Source organism: Entamoeba invadens (genome assembly GCF_000330505.1).
Source record: "Entamoeba invadens IP1 unplaced genomic scaffold scaff_1105074725219, whole genome shotgun sequence".
NCBI lineage: Eukaryota > Evosea > Mastigamoebida > Endamoebidae > Entamoeba > Entamoeba invadens.
The window spans coordinates 60,459-84,809 of NW_004440367.1; the positions used below are offsets into that span (position 1 = coordinate 60,459).

The following is a 24,351-nucleotide window of genomic DNA, read 5'->3' on the forward strand; positions in this document are numbered from 1 at the left end:
TTATTATTTTTAATAAATTGTACTCCGATTTTTTATTATAATTTTCATATTAATTGTTATTAATTGTTATATAACTTCAATATTATGAAACTAATAACAACAAATCACATCTCATAAAAACACCTTCCGCTCCAATATCATAAAAAGTGTTGTTAGTGATCGTCGAATGGTTACCTGATAAATAAATACCTTTCAACCCCGAGTGTCTAAAAATACAATTTTTGATGAGTATATCACGTGATAAATTGATGTTAATCATGTCTTTTCGTGTATATTCAAATATAATATTTTGAATAGTTAAACCATTAAATGTGTTGACATTAATTAACAATGAAGTGCTTTGTGATATCCACACTTTATCAACTGTAGTAGGTAAGTAGATATACAATTTCTTTTCTGTATAATCGATATAATACTCACCCTCTTCATCCAACTCTTCTATCAAGTTATAAATATAGAAAGGCATGCCACTATTAATTCCCTTGTCATTTGCATCACCCATGTTTCTATCAATAGTTACCGTTCTATTGTTCTTATCGATATTCCCTTTAACTGCTTGGTCTTGTGAAAATATGAGCCAATACCCTCTCATCCACACCGAGTCGTATTTTGCATATTCATCCAATTTATCATTTGCATAATAAAATGTTTTCCCCATCTTTTCTGATGCAAATGCAGTCCACATATTCCCTCTGTATATATAATTGGGTTGCTGTAAAACAGGATTCCCCTTGGCTCCAGACTCTTGAACAGCAATGACTTCTCCCGCAATTGCACTTCGCTTGACTGTGAAATAAGCCCCGTCACTCTGTGTTGGGACACCACAATCTGATCGAGTTGACAATGTCCAGTAATTGGAATCGTTTTTATAAAGATAATAATACTTCCCATCCACACTCTTTTCACTCTTAAAGGTTGTCTCATTGCCACACAAAACCTCTTTTCTTGGAATATAATAACCAGTGACATTCGGTGTAAGTTGAACGGATGTGTCTGATGGTGGTAAAATGTATATTCTCTCGGTTTGATGTGAAGTGTCTGTGTACTCGTAATTTGGGTACCGAGCAACACGAAAACGCTTGTCGTCGACATAGATCTCAGAATTTGAATCTGCATCATACACACCCAAGTCGATTTGGTCGTTCAATTTATCCAAATCACACACTTTGATGTTTTTCCTTTTTAAAGTCTGATTTTTTTCGTATTGTACTTTGTCGGTTTCCGAGTTCAAAGAACGAAATGAAGATATTGGTATTTTGACTCCACCTGTAATAACTGGCGGGTCTTCATTTGGATATTTTGTCAAAGTGATAGGGCGTGGTATTATACTATTTTTAAATGTCCATGTTGTGAATTTAAGTGAATTGTTAATTAGTGGATAATACCCAGATTTTATATAAATGGTCACGGGTTCTATTACATTACTTGATGTTATTGATGACATTGCTTTATTTAAAGATTCAAAGGGATAGACTCTAGAATCTCCTAAGTTCAAATCACTACCCATTGTGTTGTCTACATATATATCTCTTGAAAGCGTTACTGTTATGATCAAAATAATTAATACACTTTTTAAATTAAGAACAACTTGAGGCATTGTTGTTTTTAATGTATTATGATATTAATATTAGTTGATAATTATATATAGAAGTTTTCGTTTTTTCTTTCGAAAAAAAAACTGTTTTGGTTATTACTCAAATAAAACATTTATTATTTATTGTAACTTTTTTTGTTAAATTCCAACACAAAGTTTTTAAAATAGTTATACTATAATTAATTTATATTGAATACTAACGATAAGTAAATAAACAATCAATAATAAAAATGTATGTTTGGCTTTTTTCTTCGAAATTAAACAAAAAAATGGTGTGGAAACATTATTTATTCTATAAACAATATTTATTTTTTTGGTCATTTTTAGTTGAAAATGTTCCCAACTTACAAAAAAATAAGTACAAAAAATAATATGATTAATATAACTATTTAGAAACTAAATAACAAAGACATAACGAATAACATAAATAAGGTTAAACCTATTTGACCAATCATTTTGAACATCCGAAAGAGGATAAATCCAATTGAATTGGTAATAATATTGAACAAAATAACGGGAAAATATTGTTAACAAACTAAGAGGAAAGTTTATCAACCTTTTAAAAAAACAATGAGTCGATAAATGAACTTTTTAAAACTCCATTATTCTTATTCTTCGACTCTTATAGCTCATTTTATTTTATATTTTCAGTCATAGTTGTTTGATTATAAATACGAATTGTATTTAAATTAAATATAATTTATAGTCATATTAAATCGTTTAATATGTGTTCGTTAACACGTTTTTAAACAAACCGACATGGTTTTGTTTATTTAGTGTACCAAATTAATCGTTTTATTTGTTGATGTAAAAAAGCATCGTTTCTTTGTTTTTAGGGTGAATCGTCGACAATCAAATTTATTCTTTTTTTTCTGTTTTGAATATAATTTTTGAGATGTAAAAAAATAATAAATCATAATCAAAAATGAAGTTAACAAAATAAATAACGTTTACAGAATGACTTTTGTATTAAATATTTCCAAAAAATATATTTTATTTTTAGTAAAAAAACTGATAATTTAGAATATATACACTATATGGTAGATTGTAAAAATTAAATGCATAAAACCATCCATTTATACACTTATTAGTTAACTAACTTATACATTAAATTAACTAAATTATAAAAAAAAAGTTAAAACCTAACATATATTTTAAAATTTTATTGTGAATTATTTGCCGTTTTAATCTGATTTAGTCTTTGCAACATAACGTCTTTTTCTTCAAAAATTTCGACTTCTTCGCAATCATCTTGTTTAATGTTTTGTGATGTTTTTGACACGACTAAACACCTTTTACAATTATGTAAAATGATGTGCTCAGTCTTTTTACTAAACGACACAACTAAATTTTGACAGTTTTCAAATTGAGCAATTATGGAATTCACATTCATTTGGTAAGGCACATTACTCACTTTTTTAAAAACCAAATTATCAACACAATTCCGTTCGAACGAATCTATCGGTTGTGTGTTGTTAAAACACAACTCCGAAATATTCCCACTTGTTGCTAATATTGCAGTTGTTATTTTGACAGTAGAATGTTCGAAGTTGACTTTATCTATTTTCCATTTATCATTACAAAATTTGAGACAACCATTTGATTCGACAATGTTGACCACACGCGTGTAACTTCCCAAAACTATTTTAAAATTGTCACATTGTTTGATGTGAAGTTCAACGAAATTGAGTATCCCTTGCTTGAACCACATTTCCATATCTCCTATAAATATGCATTTTTCCAATTCAATAACACCAAAACTTTTGTTTGATAAATCAAGAAAATTCCCCCAAAAATTTACAATTTTCAGATTTGGGACACAGTCAATTTGTTGATCTATTTTCAAAAAGTTACAAAAACAATTTTTAACAACACAATTTCTTTTATAAACAACAACATTTTCAATTGTGTTGTTGCACGTTAACACACCAATCATTGTTTGTTTTGGTGTTTCTGAGTTTTCCACATTCTCATTAAAAATATTTCTTGGTTTTTGTTTTTCATCATTTGTCGCATCAAATCCAAATATATCGTGTTGTATATTATACACATGTATGGATGGAAATATATTTTTAAAAATAGAATTAAATTTCACTGTTTTTTGATCTTTAATTAAATTTTTCTGTAATTTAATATACTTTTCTTTATTTTGTTCATATTCGTCTTGGTTACAAAATTCAATAATATCATTTTCATTGTTTTTAAAAGGACATATGATGTGCTTTGAATATTCAAAGTTTTGTGGAAACGTGTATGTTGAGTCAATAAATTCAACTTTTTCGAGTGTATCGAAACACCCTTTAAATTTGATATCATTCGAAGAAATAATTGTCAAAAACTTCACTTTGGGATTGGCAAATTTGAATTCACAGTTACAACAAAACTCAATTTTTATGTTTTCGCACATATCAAATATTTTCGAAAATATCAAATTTTTCATATTAAAGAGTGACACACTTATTGTATGTAAATAATCGACATCCACCATTTCACTGAGTGTTTCTAAACACATTTCTTTCACTGACACTTTTAGTGATTCATTAAGACTTGATTTTGAAAAGATTAATTTATCTATTTTTGTATTTATTGGAATGACAACGTTTGAGCATTCATATAATTTGAGCAATTTTATACAATTTGTATCAGATGTGATTTTTGTTTGAGAGCAATTGATTAAAGTTACATTCAAGTTGTTATTTTTAATATTCAAAAAATTGAATATGAACCACTCGGTTTTTTCAAAAGAAAAGGTGTCACATAGTTCACAGTCGATATTTAAAACACAATCTGTACAATTCATTATTGTAATATTTTTTGCACATTCTCTGTTAATAAACAACTTCGCGTTTTTCATGTTATTTATTTTAATTATTTTGAGTTTTTCCAATTTCTCGAGGTTAAAATTGTCAATTTGAAATAAATGCAACTCTTCTACATTTACAAATGGAAAGTGTTTGTCATTTTTCAACAAACATTTTGTGTCATCCTGTTCATTGCTTTTTATATAAACATTTGAGTTGTACAAAACAACAGTTTTAACGGTCTCAATATTATGTGCAATTTCCGCTTCAATACCATCAGCTTCAAACTTTTCAATATTCAACGACATCGGTAATATAAAATGACTCATTTTTTGGTTTTTTCGATGGTATGGAAATTTAAAAAAACTTTTTTTCAATACAGAAAGTGATTTGACGCATTCGGGCAAGTTAATACTACTTAAGTCGCAAGCATTTCCTTCGAAGATAACTTTTGTTACCAAATTATTTTTGATAATTGTTTTAATTTTTTGGACATTAGAAATGTCATTTATTTTATTAACAGTGAATGTTATATTGTTGTTTATGTTATACGGAATCACAATGTCTTCAAATTGAACCTTATATGAATTGGTGTAATTTTTACAATTTTTCATCAAACGGACACATTCAAACGACGTCTTGTTATTCGTCCAGTCGATAATGATTTGTGTTGAATACTTCACCGGCAATGTGTTGATTCTTTCATAAATACTTTGTTCTGTTTCTTTTTCGATTGTTTGATGCGCTGTTGTAAAAATTGCCATATCAAAATTGATAAATACTTTCTTTGGAAATTGTTTGTGAAATTTATCAGAATTTTTGTATTTCTCGAAATAGTCCACAAAATCGACAAATAATATCATTGGCATTGAAATATTATGACAAAGAGATTCGATGATCAATGAATACAATTTTTGTGTGTTTTTTATGTTTTCTCTGTAAACGTTTTTAATTGTGATATTTGTCATTTTTTCAAAAATTTCGATTGTCATATCCTCAATTTGTTTTAATGAGCAGTTTGTAGCATAATTTCTAATTAAAATTGGTTCTGAAAAAAGATCAAAAGGAATTTGCAGTGAATTGCAGTTTAAAGTGTCTGGATGAAACATTTTGTAAAAGGACTCTATTTCAGGTATGGTTAAAAACCACGGATTCACTTTAAGTGAAGACACTGCCATAAATGTGTGGTGATTCACTTGTATGAAAGTAATTACATCCACAAGTGTTGGAAGGTGAAGCGACACTTTCATCAAATATATCATTTCGAGGTGTGACATCGCTTTGTTTTTTCTTTTAGTTATTTAGTTGGTGTATTTAAATGATTTAACAATGAAGTTTTATTTATAAATGATTATTGAAATGATCTATTTGTTGTTTGTTTTTATCCATTTTTTGATAAATTTACACTTCTAAATTATTATTTACTTTTATAAATAAACTCATATCTTAACCTTACGAAGTGAAAACTAATAATATATATCCTTGATTTTTTTACTTAAATTAAGTCACTTTTTTTATTTTTGTATTTGAACTAAAAAGATCTTAAATTAAGAACGGCGTGTCACAAACCAATTTAAATAATGAAAAATTGATAAAAATCGCAGCGCTCTCATGAAAATTTATGTGTATGTCTCGTAACAGCAAGTATTGTCAATTTTGAACACATGGAAAATAGGAAACAATGGTTTAAAGACCATTAGTTTGCGCGAAAACTAATCGATTTCGTGTTTTGAATTTGTTTTTGATTGTTCTAAAAATAAATTATGATCTAGATAAATCTTATCCAGATTTCACCTTCCCACAAAAAAGTTGATTCAGTTGACTTGCTAAGGTTAAATATTTCATTTACACGTTGAAGTTTATTGTATGTTTGTTTCCACCAATTTTTCCCAATAAAACACAACAAACAAATTTGCTAAACTTCAAAAACATTTTTAAATAAAAATTATATTGAATAATTTTTAAAAGTCAAAATAGTATTTATTGATCTAGTCTTAAATTTAAAAGATAACTCCACTGATAATAAAAAACTAAAAGTTTATACAAAATAAATTCGGAATAACAATAATTCGAATATCTTAGTGAATTTTGTTATTATTTGAATATTAATTTAACTAAAATCACAAAAAAAATCCTCCTAAAAGCTCAAATGAATTGTTTTTTCTTTTTACATGCTGCAAAAAATAAAACAATAACTTTTTTATATTTTTCATATAATTTATAATTTAATTTATTATTTATAAACAATTTTTTATATGTTTTTAAAATAAAAACAAAGTTTATTTATGAGATTTATTTTTTGGCACAACAATCAATACGGATAATATAATATATAAATATAAATATATATTGTTATTAAATCAGTTAAATTAAATTTAAAAAGTATTTTACACAACAAAAACTTCAGTGAGTAAAATATATTTGTTGTTAATAATTAATTTTTAATTTGATGAGAATAGTTAGAATTATCTACCTTTAAATTGTTAATTGACATCGACATTTTATTTAATACAATAAGTGCGTTTTAAAAACACCTAATATTTTTATAATAAATCAAATTAATTAATAAATATGATTATTTATTATAAGACTTAAAATATCCTAAAAGTTTATCATATTCATTATGCATATTCATTAGCTTCTATTATCAAATTGTTGGTTTGTAAATAAAAATACTTCCGTTTGTAAACTATATATTATGTTATTAAAAATTAAATCAGTATCGACATAACTAATTCTAAAAATCTTTACCATATAAACTGTATATAAAGAGCACCAGAAAACTGTCGTACATCAGAAAATAGTCGTACACATTGTTTTAAGGTTTTTTCTGTATAAAGTCGGGTTTTTATTTTTTCAAAACCCAATTTTTTTCCTGATTGTTTAATCGAATTTTATATGTGAAAAAATATTCCCGATTTTTTAGTTTGTTTGATACTAAAAACACAAGTGTATGACAATTTTCTTGCTGTACGACTATTTTCTGTTGGTCCTTACGTGTTCAGCTTTTTCTGTTATAAATGGTAAATTCTATTGAATCATTCGTTATAATTTGATTTTAATATTTTTAAAAAATAAAATAAGAGTTGAAAATTGTAGCTGTATTTTATCCCCTTTTAAGCACAAGTAATTTCAAACGTTTCATTCTTTTACAAATCAAACCGTAGTTTTTTTTACCTTCTAATAATTGGGTTTTTTATTGTCAAACTCGAAAAAAAACAAAGTCACCTAAACATGTTATTAAACATAAGTTATACTATTTTTATTATCAATTTTATTAATTAAATAAATACTTTATTTAAATTAAAATAATTATGTATAGATTTTAAAAATAATTGAAGTTAAATGAAAAAATCAATAATTTCTTTATATTGTGTGAATATTTTTTGTATATTCTGTTTAAATATAATATAATTATTATTATAATATATTTTAGTTTCTAATTAATATTTTTTAAGTTTAAGTTTCAGTCAAAAAATATACAATTTTAAAACTATTTTAAGATTCTTTTTATATGGTAAATAAACTATTTTTTTTAAATAAAAAATATCTCTTTTCACTTTAAATATTTCTGTATTATTACCCTGTGCAAATTATACAAGTTAATATAAAAAAATTGTATATCAAATAGTTAAACTATAAAATAAATTATTATAAAAAATAGTTAATAATTTCTAAAAGTTATTTGAATATTTTTATAGGTATCAATTCATATAAGACAAAACAAAAATGTTTTTTTATTTTGTAAATATTTCTATCATGTTTTATTAATTAATGGGGATATGTTCGATATTAAATTTAATTATTAAAAACAAATAGGTTCGATAGGACAAATTCTTAAATGAATCGGATAGATACAACTTTGTTATATTAAATGAACCATGACATATTTCGATATATTTTAGTGATAGCCATTTATCATTGTTGTTAATTGTGAATAATTAATATAATTAAAATGAAACCAAAATTTTGTAATTTTTTAATAAAACATTTATAATTCAAATGGTATAAATCTTGTTAATTATTATTATACATAAACATGTTTTAAATTTAAAAATAGAAAGGCTTATTTTTACACATTCTATTTATATTTAATGACAATTTTAGCACTTTCTTTATTTAATAAAATCGATATTAATACTAAAAGTAGTCATTTTATTTAAAAATGATATACACATATAATTATTTAAACAATTTCATCTTAGAAAAGATATAATGAATATTGTTGCTTGTGTTCTGATATTAAGCGCATTTGTTCAACCAACATTGAGTTTTACTAGTGAATATGATTCTTATGTGGTCCCAAACCCGCCATATCCAAATGTATACACTGCAAATAATGAAAATTATGTCAGAGAAAAATGTGTAACTTGCTGTCGAGTACTTTTTGCTTCCGAATACAATTATGTAGATGATAGGAAATTCATTGATGATGATGATAGAAAAGGAATAACTCGCTATGTAATGGACACCGAATTTGACGACAAAAGGTCAGTACGACAATATGAAGATAGTTGGGAACAAAACATATTGATGAGACCTTTAAAACAAGGCAATGAACTCCAATACTGGGAATTTGCACCATACAAAATGTATATTTCCTTTGCCATTCCAAGAAGAGTTCATGATATTAGACAAGGCGCTGAGCCTGGAAACACTTTAATTATCTGGGATAAAAAGCCTCCTTTGGATATCGAAACAAAAAACCAGAGATTTGTGTATGTCCATCCATATGATGGTTATCCTTCCACCGAATTTTACTCAATTTACAAACAACACTTTTACATACCATTCCAGACTTCTTACAAACTCTGTTACCAAACAAGAATTGAAGGAGAAAAAAGATCGACTTGGGCTGGAAATAAAAAATTGGTTGTTATAGGAAAAAGTTTCCAAATTAAAGCAAATTATTGCGATCCATACGAACCAAGACAAATGTTTGTGCCGGTTTTTGCTTAATTCAATTCAATTGAAAGTTTTTTGGGAATTGGTTATTTGACTTTTTTGTTTGAAACTTTTAGGTGTGTTTTTATATTTAGATTACAAATTAAATAATGATTATAAAAAAATTGAAAATCGTGGTTTGATAACTTAATTTCATATTAATTATAAACAATAAAACAAATAAAAAATGTCATTCATTTTATTTAAAAAATTAGATTGAAATAAACATATAAATTTAAAATGTGTTAATATTTACAACAATAATATATGTCAAATCAAACCCCAATTTAAAATCTTAATATAAAAAAATATTAATTTTGTTTTTTAAACCATTTGTTGGTTTAAAGAAAGTTTATACCTATTAGCAAGTGACTTTAATATAAAAACGTTTTTTTTGTTTTTATTAACAATATATAAATTGAATAATAAAGAAAACTTAAAATACTAATATCATAACGTGTTAAACAATTGTTGCATTGAGTCAACACTTGTGTTAATTGTAGGTCTGTTTTCCTGTTTTGGATCCCACATTTTATTAATGATATCATAAGCATCTTGGTTCATGTTTTCCAGACATTGTCTTCTTTTTCCTTCGGATACAAAATCAGCTATTGACCACGCATGTTTAAACATTGATGAAGGATATATTTCGCCCCATACAAGTGTCTCATAAAAAGTCACTGCAAGAGAGAAAACATCCGCCGATTTTTTGTAATGTTGTTTATTCAAAATTTCTTGAGCCATATATTTTGGAGTACCAACCCCTTTTGTGAAAGTCATGTTTGTCATCAACATGTTGATGTTTCTTGATGATCCAAAGTCAGTCAACTTGCCATTAGCTTTGATGTTCTTTTCGAGTGTAATCACAAGTATATTATCCGGCTTGATGTCTCTATGTAATATCCCATTCTCATGTAAATAAGCCACTCCTCTTCCACAGTCCAACATAAATTTGATTTTCATTTTTAAGTCAATTTCTTTTTCTTTGTAAATCATATCAGCCAAACTACCATGTTCTGCAAATTCCGTAACCATACAAATATGACTTGGGATGTAACACGCTCCATAGAAGTGGATAACAAAGTCGTTTCTGAATTTGTCTAACATCGAAACTTCCTTGTCAAATTCATCGAGTGCCTGTTTTGTCGTGTTCGCATTTTTTAATTTTTTAATTGCAACAATTTTCTCTTTAAAAAGTCCTTTGTAAACAATACCAAAACTGCCTTCTCCTATTTTCTTTGTTTCTTCTAATTCTCTGTAATTCAGTTTTGTTGACTTCTTTGTTTTGGCGGAGACTTTGATTTTTTCGTTTGTTTGTTTACAAGTGTGGATGTCGAGTGCAATGACCATAATATCTTCATCGATCACGCATGAACATAACGGCTTGATATATATCTCAAATTCACACGCTTCACCTCGCTTTAAATTAACAAGAGGTGGAACACTTCTTATTTCATAATAATCACACCCTTCTATAACACTGAATTGCACTTTTATATCGTGTTTCGACGTATTTCCAATACATATCAAGTCTCTTGTCTCGGCATCAACGTCTATAGGCGTGTCTTCGGTGTTTTCCAAATCAAATTTAATCACTTTTTTATTGCAACACAAGTCGCACGTTTCATTGTTTAATTGAATCATTTCAACATTTGAACGTTTCATTGGGAATACACAAATGTTTCTCATCTTCACTTCTTCTTGCTTTTTCATTAATAAAAAGTAGATCAAGACAATGATAATGGAAACTATTAATATCAACACAACTACAAGTGAAAGTGGAACTCCAATGACAACTCCTAAGTAAACTGAATCCAAACATTCATCACCATCGGTTGATGGTTCATGTCTACCACTGCATTGAATACACTTCGAATTTGAAGCTGACATACAAAACTCGATTTTTGAATAGTGTGTACACCGGGAGTTGATTAAAACAAATTCATCAGATGAACATTTCTCACAAAAGTCATAATTTTGACATTCAGAACAATTTGAAGAACATGAGTGACACATATAATTTTGTAAATAATACCCCTTTGAACACATAACACAACCTATCGCGGTTTTGTTCTCACAGTTTATCAAATTATCAAAAGGAAGACACAACTTGGTTTCACTGTTGACAATCTTGTAATACGACTCATTGCATACTAAACACGAAACACTGTCAAGACATGTTGAACACGATGCATCACATGTCGTACAATCTTTTTCTTGTTTATAAAACCCATCATTGCAAATAGCACACCCCCCTCCTGTTGGAAGTGTTAAATAACACTTTGAAGTCAACTCTCCAAGACTTTCACACGTTTTTGAAGAAGATAGATAATACCCATTTTTACAAGAAATACAATATGTTGTATTGTAACAACTTTCACAATTTGATGAACACTGCACACAATTAATATTGGTATGTTCTAGATAATACCCAAATGAACATCGTTGACATCCTTTATTTGTTCTATCCAGACAACTTGTTTCAATTACACTCTTTCTATGTGTCATCTTTTTATCTTCTAAATTGTAATTGATATTCGTTTCGTTTGTATTTTTTACGAATTGTTCAGTAAAGTTTTGATTTGTTGATAACAAATTCATTTGTTTTTCAGAATTGTGAAATACTATTTTTGATGATATCAAATTTTCTTCAAAAAACTCTGCACACACTCCATTTCTCTGTTTAAAAGAATCAAGACATTCCACACATTTTCTTGTTTGCAACGTTGCATGTTTACAATTTGGTATTGATGTGGATACAAGAGGAAGACAAAAAGAGTATTTTCCTTCGATATTTTTACTGTCAACTTGATAAAAGCCATTGTTACATTGAACACACCCAAAATGACTTGATCGAACACAACTCACATCACTTTTTAATACACACTTGTTTAATGAAGTCATCAAATAATTTTCAGAACAACGTTTGCATAAACCACCTTCACAAAGTGCACAATTGTCATGTGTACATTGTTGACATTTTCCTTTGTATATTTCCGTGTTGGGTTGAATACATTTTGAACAAAACCCATTGAGTGTGGTGTTACATATAACATCCTGTAAGCAAGTTTTGTTTTCAACATTATAAATCGAATTTTGTTTACACGAAAGTGCGTAAACCGTATTGTTGTATAGAGAACAAATTGAAGTGTATTGATCACATTTTTCGCAAATATTTTGTGTAGTCAAATGTTTATTTTCTCCACAGGAATACCTCTTATCATTGCGGATATACTCTCCATTTGTGATTGTGATACAGCCACTGTCTGTCATTATATTATTATCTTCACATACCAAACACGTTGAACCTATATTTGTCACTTTCTGGTATTTACATTTAGCGGCATTGTCTTTACAATCAGAATTGATTGAAATTTGGTCGAAACAGTCGCATGACACAAGTGATAATTGTGATGGGCGCTGACATTTTGAAGTGCTTTGGCATTTTCCGTTCAACAAAAAGTTATCACTTGAACACTTTAAGCATTTCTCTATACTTATTTCAGTTGTACAGTTTATCATGTTTTTAAGACAACTTTTTGTTATATTGTTAAAATAATTAAAATTTCCACACAACTCACATCGTCTTGTATTTACATTTAACGAATATGGTGCAAAACATGATGTGCAAATTGGCACATTTACTGATGTTATGGTACATATTTGACAATTTGGTATCCCATTGTAACACAACTCACAAGACGTTTCCGTGTTTTTGTATGTTCCTACTGGACAACTTTGGCAAATTAGGTTATTTAGATAATATGGGTCTGCACACCTGGAACAATACTTTGAAGAAGAATTACATGTGTTACAATTAGTATCGATTGTATTGCATGGAACACAGATATGGTTCACATCTGGGTAATACCCATTCTCACACTCACTACACTTCCTTGTGAAATCAGACGAACATATTTTGCAGTTCATATCAAACGTTTTGCAAGACACACATGTGTTTCCTCGGGGTTGTGTGAATACATAATTAAAATTACATCCCCTACAATACCCATCAGTATTTCCACAATTACCAGTACAACTTGTGTCACACAAACGACACGTTTTCAAGTGCGGATCGGGATAATATGAATACGAATTACATGACGTACATTCTCTTTGGTTGTTGATGTTGCAAGTAGCACAATTTATGTCGAAAGAGTCACACTTTTCACAAATTGATTTGTTTGATGAGGAAAAAACGTAATTATTTAAGCAACCAGTGCAATAACCAGTCTCTCCATCACATTTACCACCACATGAAATATCACAACTCTGACATCGATAATCACCAATTGTCTTTGGGAAAAAATTTGATTTACAAACATCACATTTTCTCTGTGAAGTTAAAGAACATGTTAAACAGTTTGAGTCAAAATCGGTGCAGTTTTGGCATTTAATGTTGCTTGTTTCGTACAATACATAACCAGAGACACAGGATGTACAAATACCAGTAGTAGTACTGCATCTATCTGTACACGATGAATCACACAACACACACTGTCCACTTAAATTGGGGTAATACCCATTCATACACTCGACACATTTTCTTGAAAAGTCTGTTGCACAAATCTTACAATGTGGATCAAAAACAGAACAACTCTGACATTGCAATTGGTCTTTGTTGGGATAAAATACATGATTGTTAGAACATGAAGTGCAATACCCATTCATTGGATTACATTGATTATTACAAGTCTCATCGCAGAGTTGACATTTAAATGTTTGAGTGTTTGGGTAATAATTATTGTTACATGTCACACATTTACGTGAAGCATCAGACGCACACACGGCACAATTGATATCAAATATATGACACTCTTCACACTTTGACGGATCATTTAATTTCATAACATAATTGTTTGCACAACTTGTACATATCCCATTTTGTCCATTACAGTTTTTACATTCAGTTGGACACGGCACACATTTAAATGTTGTTGTATCGACGTATGTGTAATTTGTACAAGTGTTGCACTTTCTCTCACCAGATGACTCACAAATGTCACAATTGTTATCAAGTGTTTTGCATTCAACACATTGTTTGGGGTTAGTTTCAGATTTAATAAAATTCTGAATACATCCAGTACAATACCCACTGTTTGTATCACATCGGTTATTACATGTACTGTCACATTTTTGACAAAGACCATTTACAATGTAAAACCCTGCGTTGCATTTTATACATTTTCGAGAATAGTCTGTCGCACAAGCACTACAATTTGCGTCGAAAGCAGAACAACTTTGACATGTTAAACTGCTTGTTGAATACATAACATAATTATTCTCACACCCCGTACACATCCCATTGTGTTGATCACATTTTCCACCACACGTTAAATCACAATTTCCACACCTTCCATTGGAAAGGACATATTTGCCTGTTGTACATATTGAACAGATTCTTTCAGGAGAGTTTAAACAACTCAAACAACTTGAATCGAAGGAACTACAATTTACACAAAGGATTGATTTTGGTTCGGTGTAAACATATTGTGTTAAACATGATGTGCATATTCCATTTAATGTGTTGCAACGTCCACCACATGTTTGGTCACAACTTTTACATATGCCATTTGTATCAGGGTAGTAATTAACGTCACACTGAATACATCTTTGATCAAACGAAGATGAACACATGTTACAATGAATGTCAAAGGCTTTGCACCGAATACACGTTTTACTGGGTGGATTGGTAAAAACATAGTTTGTTTCACACACAGAACATATACCTGATGCTGAGTCACACTGAGCACAGTTGTTTGTCGTACATGATACACATGTTCCACTCTCGTTGGGGTAATATCCATTCCCACACATGATACACTTTCGTGTGTAATCAGACGAACACAAATTGCAGTTTGTATCAAATGTTTTGCAAGGCACACACAATTTTCCCGGGGGTTGTGTAAATACATAGTTATTCATACACTTCTCGCAATACCCTGTCGTTTGGCTACAATACCCGTCACATGTTGAACTGCATGATGTACATGTTTTATTTGTTTCATCGGGGTACATTCCTTGTGTTCGACATGTTGTACACTCCCGTTTCCCGGTGCTGCAAGTCATGCAATTGACATCGAAAACTGAGCATTGAATACAGTATTGGGTTGGTACTAATGTTGGAACATGATTAGTTATACATCCAGTGCAAACACCAGTCACTCCATTGCACATCCCACCACACGACGTGTCGCAATCCTGACATTTGTATTCACCGGATGTCATTGGATACTTCCCATTTAAACATTCAACGCATTTCCTTGAAAAATCGGGAGAACATGTGTTACAATTAATATCAAGTTGGCTACAATTTTCGCACCGTGTTGATAATTGAGATGTTACAATATAATTGGTGATACATTGTGACATATTCCAGTTGATATATCACATGTGTTGGGTTGGCACGTCGAATCACAACTAACACACGTTTTATTTGTATCCAATCTATACCCAACTTTGCATTTTAAGCAAATTCGTTGTCCACTGTTGCCACAATCATCACAATGTTCGTCAAATACAGAACAATTCACACAAGTTATTGTTGATGGTGATGTCACAACATAATTGTTTGTACAACTGAAGCAAAGACCAGATAATTGGTCACATTTATCATTTCCATTGCATGACGGATCACATTCAACACACGTACCAGCTGTTGAAGGGTAATACCCAAAAACACATTTTTTGCATTTTCGTTGTGTTGCTAATTCACATGTAATACACTTCGAATCAAATTGCGAACACGAAATACACCCTTTCGAAGTCGTATCAATCGAAGGAACATATCCACTTTTACATAATATACAACTTCCAGTTATACTACAACGTGAACACGTGTTATCACACATTTTACATTTATTTCCATCCAAATATGATGAGTTAGGGGTACATGATATACATCCACGACTTGTTGTCGAACAGGCAAGACAGTTTGAATCATAGTCAGTACATTTCTGACATTTAGTTGGTGTTTCTGAATTAATGGTATATTGATCAGATGAACAACTATAACAATTACCATATATAGTGTCACACCCATTTTGACAACTTGTATCACATGGAATACATTTGAATGGAGAAACAGTCGATGGGTAATACCCTTTTATACATATGATACACTTTCGCGATGTTGTTGAACATTCAAAACAATTGGAATCAAATGCTGAGCAAGCCTCACAACTGACGCTTCCAGTGCTATTCTTTAATACAAATTTATCATTTACACATTGTTTACATACCCCCGTGTGTACATCACAACTATTAGACTCACATGTTAAATCACAAGAAATACACTTCCCAGTGGAAGGGTCGGGGTAATACCCATCTCTACAATTATAACAACTTCTGGAACCTCCACCTTCACAGTCGACACAATTAAAATCAAAAATTTGGCAACTCTCACAAACACGAGATATGGGATCGGTAACGACATAATTAATTTGACATTTGGTGCAATATCCAGTTGTTGTATTACATCCATTACATGTGGGTGAACATTGGGAACAAATTTTATTATCAAGATAATAATTGACGTCACACCTATAACACTTATATTCCGTTTGACTGCAAAAGAGGCATCCAACTATGTCAGAACAATCAACACATTCCCCATTAGAATTGGGCATTCCAGGATAATTACAATCAATGCAAATATCTGGATTTGTGTATTCACTCCTTATACAAGAATGGGTTGCATCAGCATATTTGTATAATCTACATACTGAAGTTTCGGGAGTTTCACCATTTAATGCATATTTGTATTCACAATGAGTACACCTCCCTCTCGTCGAAACATTGGTAGATAAACATGTCCCTACTAAACAGTTGTTAACACAACATTTATTGCTATTTATTGTAGTTGTATAGTTGTTATATTGTTCACAGACTACAGAACATAGATTATAGTCAGATGAATCACAGTAATATGCATCCAAAAGTAAGCAAAATTTTAACGTGTATCCATCTTGACATCGCGAACACCAAGCAATATCAGTACCAGATCCAATACAAACTTGACAATGTGATGTTTTTCCACAATTGTCCGTGTCGTGTTTTTGTGTTAAAGATGACGACTTAAACGGCAAAATAACAATCGACTTGTTATAAACATTTTCATATGACATTTCTTTGTTTGTAATTTCTACATCAGTCTTATTAAGAACAAGGTCAATTCGGTTCACTAAATTTCCAACTTCAATTTTTAAAAACTTTGTCTGGAAACATTTTACAGTGACATTACCTTTTGTATTTAATACAAGGATATCTTCTTTAATAGTAATATTATTTGATGTGTCGGCTCGACATCTTTCATTATTATTTGTGCAAAAAACAACGTTTTCGTATTCAAAGCACCATCGTATACCTAAAGTAACACAAAGAAAAAAAGTTAGTAGAACTCCTTTCTTCATTTGTATATAATTTGTAAAGATTTTTTTTAAATTGAAAATCAAATTATGAAAAAAACGAAAAATTCATAAATATATTATATATTAACTAAATATTTCATTGTTTTTAAAAAAAAATATTTAAACCTATTTTAATTTTAATCGTATTTTATATCGAATTTACCACAAAAACGATAATATAATTAAATTGAAAATATTTATAGTTAAAATAAATAAAAAGTTTTTATAATAAAAAAAAACTACAATTTATTTTTTTTTATGAATTTAATTTAAATTAATTAAATAGTTTCATCAATAATTATACAGTAAAACCTCCCAAGAGCGGGAGGGCGTGGGAATTTTGTTCTCTCAAGAGCGGGCATTTTTAGCCAATCAAACCTCAATTACCGCTCGATAGAGAACTCTATTTTTAGTTTCAGTCTAAAAAATGCCCGCTCTTGAGAGAACCCGCTCTTTGGAGGTTTTACTGTATTATTTAATATCAATAAATATCAAATCAAAAAAATACGATTATTTTGTTGTTATAGTTTCTTTATATTTAATTGTTATTTTTATAATTAACACCTAAAATAACATTAAACAAAATTCTAGCAGTCAAAATATTGAGAAATTACTAGTTTATTAAATAAATTATCAGTTTTTTAAAGTTCATATTTTGTACAAATCTTTACACATCTAAAAAGACAAAAAATCACCAAAAATTGAATTTATATCCCAATAATAACAAATCATTTAAAAAACAGGGGTGGTATTTTATGTGTTAATAAAATATATATGTTTACTGTTGTGTGTTGTCATATTAAAATAAGGCAATATTCAAGAAAATGATTATATAAAATATCTCGCTTATATGTGATTATTACCAATATTGATTGAAATTAAGGATATCGACATAGTTACACAATGAAATTGATAATAATAGTTTTTTTTGATTATCTTAGTTCTAACGAAATGTCAAACTAATTACACGAAAGTTACAATTAACATCAGAAAATAATAATGTTAATAACAGTTGTTATTCAACTGTAAATTACATTTAACATATACGTTTTTATTTAAAATATTGTATTTTTTTATTATTTTTATTATAATGTTTAATCATGTTGACAACTTTGTTATGTGAATAATTGAAAGCACCGTCTTTTAAAAAGTAAAATAAATTTGGTATCAATTGTATAATCGTTTATTTTATATATTTTTAATATAAAAGATTTTTATAAATTGTTATATTAATCAAAAGAAAACACAAAAGTATTATTTTATTTTTTTGTATTTTTTAAATGACTTGGAGTCTGATAATTAGAATTATTAATACAACTATAATTATAATAATTATTGATTATTCCAACGTTTTTTTATTCATTATAATGTAAAATTATATGTAAAATATTAAGTTTGATTAATGAGTGTGATGATGATTAATTATAATATAATAATTAATATTTTATTTAAACAGACTATTTAATAATTTAACAACCAAACAAATAATACAAATTTATAATTAATTTTACTTAAATTTTTCGTCTTTAACTTACAAAAATATGTGTTGAATTCGTATCATAATATTATATGTACCCATTTGTAAAAATCAATTATATGTTGACATTTTGAACAATAAAAATTAAATACCATTAAATCAATTGTAAACATTATTACCGGCCGTTCCGATAATAGCAAACCAGATTATGAGGTAAAGTATTACCACCACAACAGCAATAACGGTTGATATTATTGAGATTATGAAAAATACCAATGAAATGATACCAAACATTCTGGCTGTAGCATTTCCAGAGTTTTTAAACTTACAGAATGCAACTATCCAAATGCAATAACAAAAGAATCCAAGTATAAAGAAAATAAGTGAGGACGTTGTGTCCGCTTCATCGGTATTCTGTGAAGATTGGTTGTACACCGGGTTCATTTCTTGTTCTTGTCCAGACATCCAAATTTGATATTTTACAGTATTTTGAATAACTTATATATCGAAAAAAACACTTTGTCATAATAAATTACATTTTTAGGCTTGAATGTTTTTATTAGTGTAATTAAAATCATTAGTTTTTGTTTCATAAATGCGTGTATATGGATTCATAAAATTTAAATAAAGAGGTATTAAAATATTCGAATATATCATTTAAAAAAACAACGTTTCTTTTATATATTTATTTATTTATTTGTTATATTTGTTATTTTTAAATAAAAATTGTTTTGAATTTCAAATTTTTTATTTTTGTTTGTTAATTCAAATTGTTAATTTATCTATATGTATAATAAAATTATTATATAACCTATAGTTCATGAAATTAACGAACAATACTTTTATTGGAATATGTTCGAATAATTTGAAAGAGGATTTCAAAAACAAAGAGGTAAAAGTGCCTCATTATGATAAAATATTGGGTCAAACACGATTCTTTATATTTCTTTGTTGTTTTAAAATTAAATTTTTAACAAATGTTAAAAATGTACCTTTATTGTTACCCAAAACATCTAACAATTAATTATTAAAAACATTATTATAGAATTAACAACAATAATAAATATCTTTAACAATAAAAACAAAAAATCAAATAATAATATGTACTGTTTTTCTTAAAAAAGTAGCGCAATGACCTCAGAATTAACAAAAAAGTTTCCAAATTAATTGTTTTTAATAAGAGTTAGTTTTTCAATGTTGTTCTTTTTTCAAAAATATACATAACAACCCCCTTTAAATTGGGAATTGGGTAAAAATTAATCAAAAAATAAAAAACTAAACCAACTATTTTTTTAATTTCTTAAAAATTCCCGATTCATTTAAGTAATCAATATTTCAAACTTAGCGACATGATTGGAGAAAAGACAACGTTGAAGAATCACTGTACATTTCTTCAAAAGGTGTTTTCTTTTTATATTGACAACAAAAAATAATAGTTTATATAAAATAAATAGAGTTAGTATTTTAACGTTATCTGGCGGACAAAAAATAGCTTTAAATTTGTTTAAAAATCGGACATTAGATAAAGCGTAAAAAACCGAAACAATTGGGATGGGTTTTTGGGACCGCTTACCGAAATATTACAATTTTTATGGTCCAAAAGGTACCAGACAACGTTTTAAGACTGGCTATATACAGTTTTTAAAATGTACGTTTATTTTATTATGTTTTAAAAACACAACTACAGTAGAAATTCTATCTGTGTGTGATTCCATTCGTGTGTGACTCTATTGGTGTGTGATTTTGACCAATCAAAAGTGGCCTACACATTGATGGAATATAATTATTTCCCACATATTTGGCACCAAAACCCACAAAAATAATGTCCATTAAAATTTCTTTTTATTTTAAAGGAGTAAAAACTTGGTAATAAAAACTTAAAAAAAGAAAAATAATAAAACAAAAATAAATCAAAAAAGATAAGAAAAGCAGAAAATACTCCTGTCAAAATATTAAACTTAAAATAATAATAAAAATGAACCGATTTTCACACACCAATCACAAGAGCACGCTTGTGATTGGTGTGATGACAGAATTGATTCCACAAAACTTAACAATTTCAGCAAGGAAGTCACAGATATTTTCGACACGTGCAGACAACCAACCAGGCGTGCTCATCCAAGTCTTTGAAGGCGAGGCATCAATGACATCACATTGCAACCTGCTTGGAAAGTTTGATTTGTTTGGTATCTTACTCGCACCACATGGAGTCTCATAGTTGAAGTCGCATTTGACATTGATGCAAATGGGATTCTGAATGTGTCGGCTGAAAACGAAACAACAGGAAAGAAGACTCTCAAAGGAATAGGTGGACAAGATGGTTGCAGACGCAAAAGGGTTCAAGGCGGAGGACGACAAGATAATGACTTTTAAAGTTAAAAATCGACACTCAACTTCAACTACTATGTAATTACACAGTGAACGAGCAATTTTTTTCAAGGTTATCAACAGAAAACAATGCAGCAATCGAGGCTGATGTCAAAGAGGTACTTGAGTTGTAAATTGACAAGAACCAATCCGCACCAAAAGTCCATGTGTTTATACAAAAACACAATGCGTTGTTTTTATTCTAAACAATAAAAAAATTTAAAAAATTCACAATATTATTTTATGTTTACACATGTCGTGTTTTTTTTAAAAAAAACAAAAAATACGTTTTGTCATTTTTCTTGATTGTGGATAGTTTTACAAATTTCATGATTTTTTAGTTTTTTTGCCAGAAATTAAAAAAGAAAAGAAAAAAATTACACACTTTGGGAAAACCATTTTCATGACTCCACACACCGATAGAATTTTTACTGTACTATTCGATGATAATAAAAAAAGTTATAAAGCAATTTGATTTGAGTAATTTCATTAAACTATATTTTAAGAAAAGTATGGTTAATAACAAATTTTATTTTAATAAGTTAAATTATTATTCAATCGTTATTAAACATTTCCTATATTCCATAATATCATTAATTGTAATTAATAGTTTGATATTGTATAATATAAATAATATATTTATTAACCATTTATTTGGATACTATACATTTTAAAATGTTATAGTTTTGTTGTTAATTGTCGTTTTAAGTAGAAAAACGACCGCGGCAAAAAGTTTCCATCTGTAAAGAAAAGGTTTTGGAGATAGCAAAAACAAACATAACTATGAATTTTACTAAAACTACTTTATTTTTGTCATAAAAACAAAGAAAATATGCCCCTTTCATTTAAAATGTATTTTGGGACAAGTTCCAAATTTTTCCCTGTTCCGTAATAAACTTCAAATTAACTTAATATTTAAAAATTTTTATCGTTTTAAATTAATACAATTGATCACTTATTTGTTTTAAAATGGGATATTAAAATATACTATTTCTATTTATATATGCAATTGCGGACGAAACACGACACTCCTCAAAAGTTAAACAATCATTGAACAATTAAACTTGAGATTTGAAAAAAAGTAAAGTTTAAACCATTTTTAAAATAAAATACAGTATAATCCGGGTTTAATTCACTTAAAATATTTTGGAATTATCGGGTTTAATTCCACCTTTTTCAAGAAAATTATTAAATGATTTTTAAAACAAAAATAGTTGATGGAATTAACTTTCAGTAGTTTCATAGTTATAATTATTTAATAATTATTTGATTCAATCAAAAACAAATGGTAATGGTAAAGGCTTTTTCACATCCTCTAAAAATAAAGTTTTTTTTAACAATTTAATATAATATTTTAATTAAAATTATAGTAAATGGGAGCTTGGGATAATATTTGGTCTGGTTCCCGAATTAAAAATGTGTCGATAATTCAACTCGAAACAGTGGAAACCGAGTGAGACAAATATCGAAAAGAAGGCACAGGCGGTCTGTTTGTGCACCCGTTCCACACACTTTCAATGTCCTCCTTGGCACAGATCCCAATGAACGCCCCGTTTGAAAAGGGAACCACATCAGCGTTCAAACAGTACGGAGGAAGAAAGTGGGTGACATGGGGACCCACAAACAGTGACTTAAAGATGGACTTCTTTCAAAAAACACTCGCGGCAAATACTTTGTTAATGTGGTGGTGAAACAAGTGTGTTAAAATAAATAAAAACGAATAAAAACTTTAGTTTATTATGTTCTTTTTTATTTATTTATTATTTTATAATAAGTAATTTATAATATTATAGTACCGAAAAATAGTTTCAGAAACAAAAATAATGCATTTTTATTCAAAAACAAATATTCTGATTAATTTAGGTGAAATCCAATTATTTTACATAAATTTAAACAAAAATACAAGATTATGATAATAAAACTCAAAATTGTAGTTTTTATTATTTTTTCTTACTTCGGGTTTAATTATTTTGAATGAATTTAACCCGATTATTTAATTAAACCCGGACTGGAATTAAACCCGGATTATACTGTATAATATTTTAAATTCTGAATCTGATAATTATTCGTGTTCATTTATTTGCTCTCTATTGTTTTGGGTTTTACCAAATATGCTGTTTCAATTGAAAATACAAAAACCATTGTTGTGTAATTGGGACAGTGTTATAACATCAGTGTTTATATAAAAATAGAAAAAGATGGTAAAGGTATTTGGGCTTTTGAATCAAATGTTTGTGGCAATAGGGTAGACAAAAGAAAAAATCATTAATACCGACAACACACATTGAAAAAGATTTGCCTCAATATAATTACGTTATCTATGATTCCAAGGACGTGAATAATTGCTATATTCTAAAAATTGATAATATGTTAGAAACTATTTATTGAGAATGTCAAAAAATACTTGGTTCTGGAAATCATGAAATTGAATATGGAATAATATCAAGAACATATTACTTAACAACTTCAAATTGTTCTGGTATCAGTGAAGCTAAAAACAAGAATGCGTTGAATAAATATTCCTTACTTGTCAATTAAAAGATAATTCATATTAAAGGCGCTTATATTTTTTGCCTTTTCGGCTCTTTTCTTTGTTTGCTTGTTTTAAGTTATTTTTAATTTATTTTACTTTTTTTTATAATACCCCGAATTATGATATTAAAAAATCTTCACATTTTTTAAATATTTTAATGTTTCTTAATTTTAGAAATTTGTTTTATTGTAATTTCAACAGAAATAAAAAATCATGAATATGTTTTA

At 28.3% G+C, this 24,351-nt stretch overlaps 5 protein-coding genes across 5 annotated transcripts; 1 reads left to right on the top strand and 4 right to left on the bottom strand.

The window, feature by feature from the left end:
- Positions 1-82: 82 nt before the first annotated feature.
- EIN_473210 (hypothetical protein) lies at positions 83-1,444 on the bottom strand (the record flags this gene model as incomplete). The annotated part of the gene is made up of 1 exon (XM_004256636.1): positions 83-1,444. One exon carries the CDS (start codon positions 1,442-1,444, stop codon positions 83-85), a length of 1,362 nt encoding a protein of 453 aa, XP_004256684.1.
- Positions 1,445-8,610: 7,166 nt separating this feature from the next.
- EIN_473220 (hypothetical protein) lies at positions 8,611-9,354 on the top strand (the record flags this gene model as incomplete). The annotated part of the gene is made up of 1 exon (XM_004256637.1): positions 8,611-9,354. The coding sequence occupies one exon, from the start codon at positions 8,611-8,613 to the stop codon at positions 9,352-9,354; it is 744 nt and encodes a 247-aa protein (XP_004256685.1).
- A 326-nt stretch (positions 9,355-9,680) lies between these two features.
- EIN_473230 (protein serine/threonine kinase, putative) lies at positions 9,681-15,567 on the bottom strand (the record flags this gene model as incomplete). The annotated part of the gene is made up of 2 exons (XM_004256638.1): positions 9,681-9,711; positions 9,797-15,567. The coding sequence occupies 2 exons, from the start codon at positions 15,565-15,567 to the stop codon at positions 9,681-9,683; spliced, it is 5,802 nt and encodes a 1,933-aa protein (XP_004256686.1).
- Positions 15,568-15,680: 113 nt separating this feature from the next.
- On the bottom strand, positions 15,681-17,750 carry EIN_473240 (hypothetical protein; the record flags this gene model as incomplete). Its single annotated transcript, XM_004256639.1, has 1 exon — positions 15,681-17,750. One exon carries the CDS (start codon positions 17,748-17,750, stop codon positions 15,681-15,683), a length of 2,070 nt encoding a protein of 689 aa, XP_004256687.1.
- Positions 17,751-19,383: 1,633 nt separating this feature from the next.
- EIN_473250 (hypothetical protein) lies at positions 19,384-19,689 on the bottom strand (the record flags this gene model as incomplete). The annotated part of the gene is made up of 1 exon (XM_004256640.1): positions 19,384-19,689. One exon carries the CDS (start codon positions 19,687-19,689, stop codon positions 19,384-19,386), a length of 306 nt encoding a protein of 101 aa, XP_004256688.1.
- Between the last annotated feature and the right edge of the window lie 4,662 nt (positions 19,690-24,351).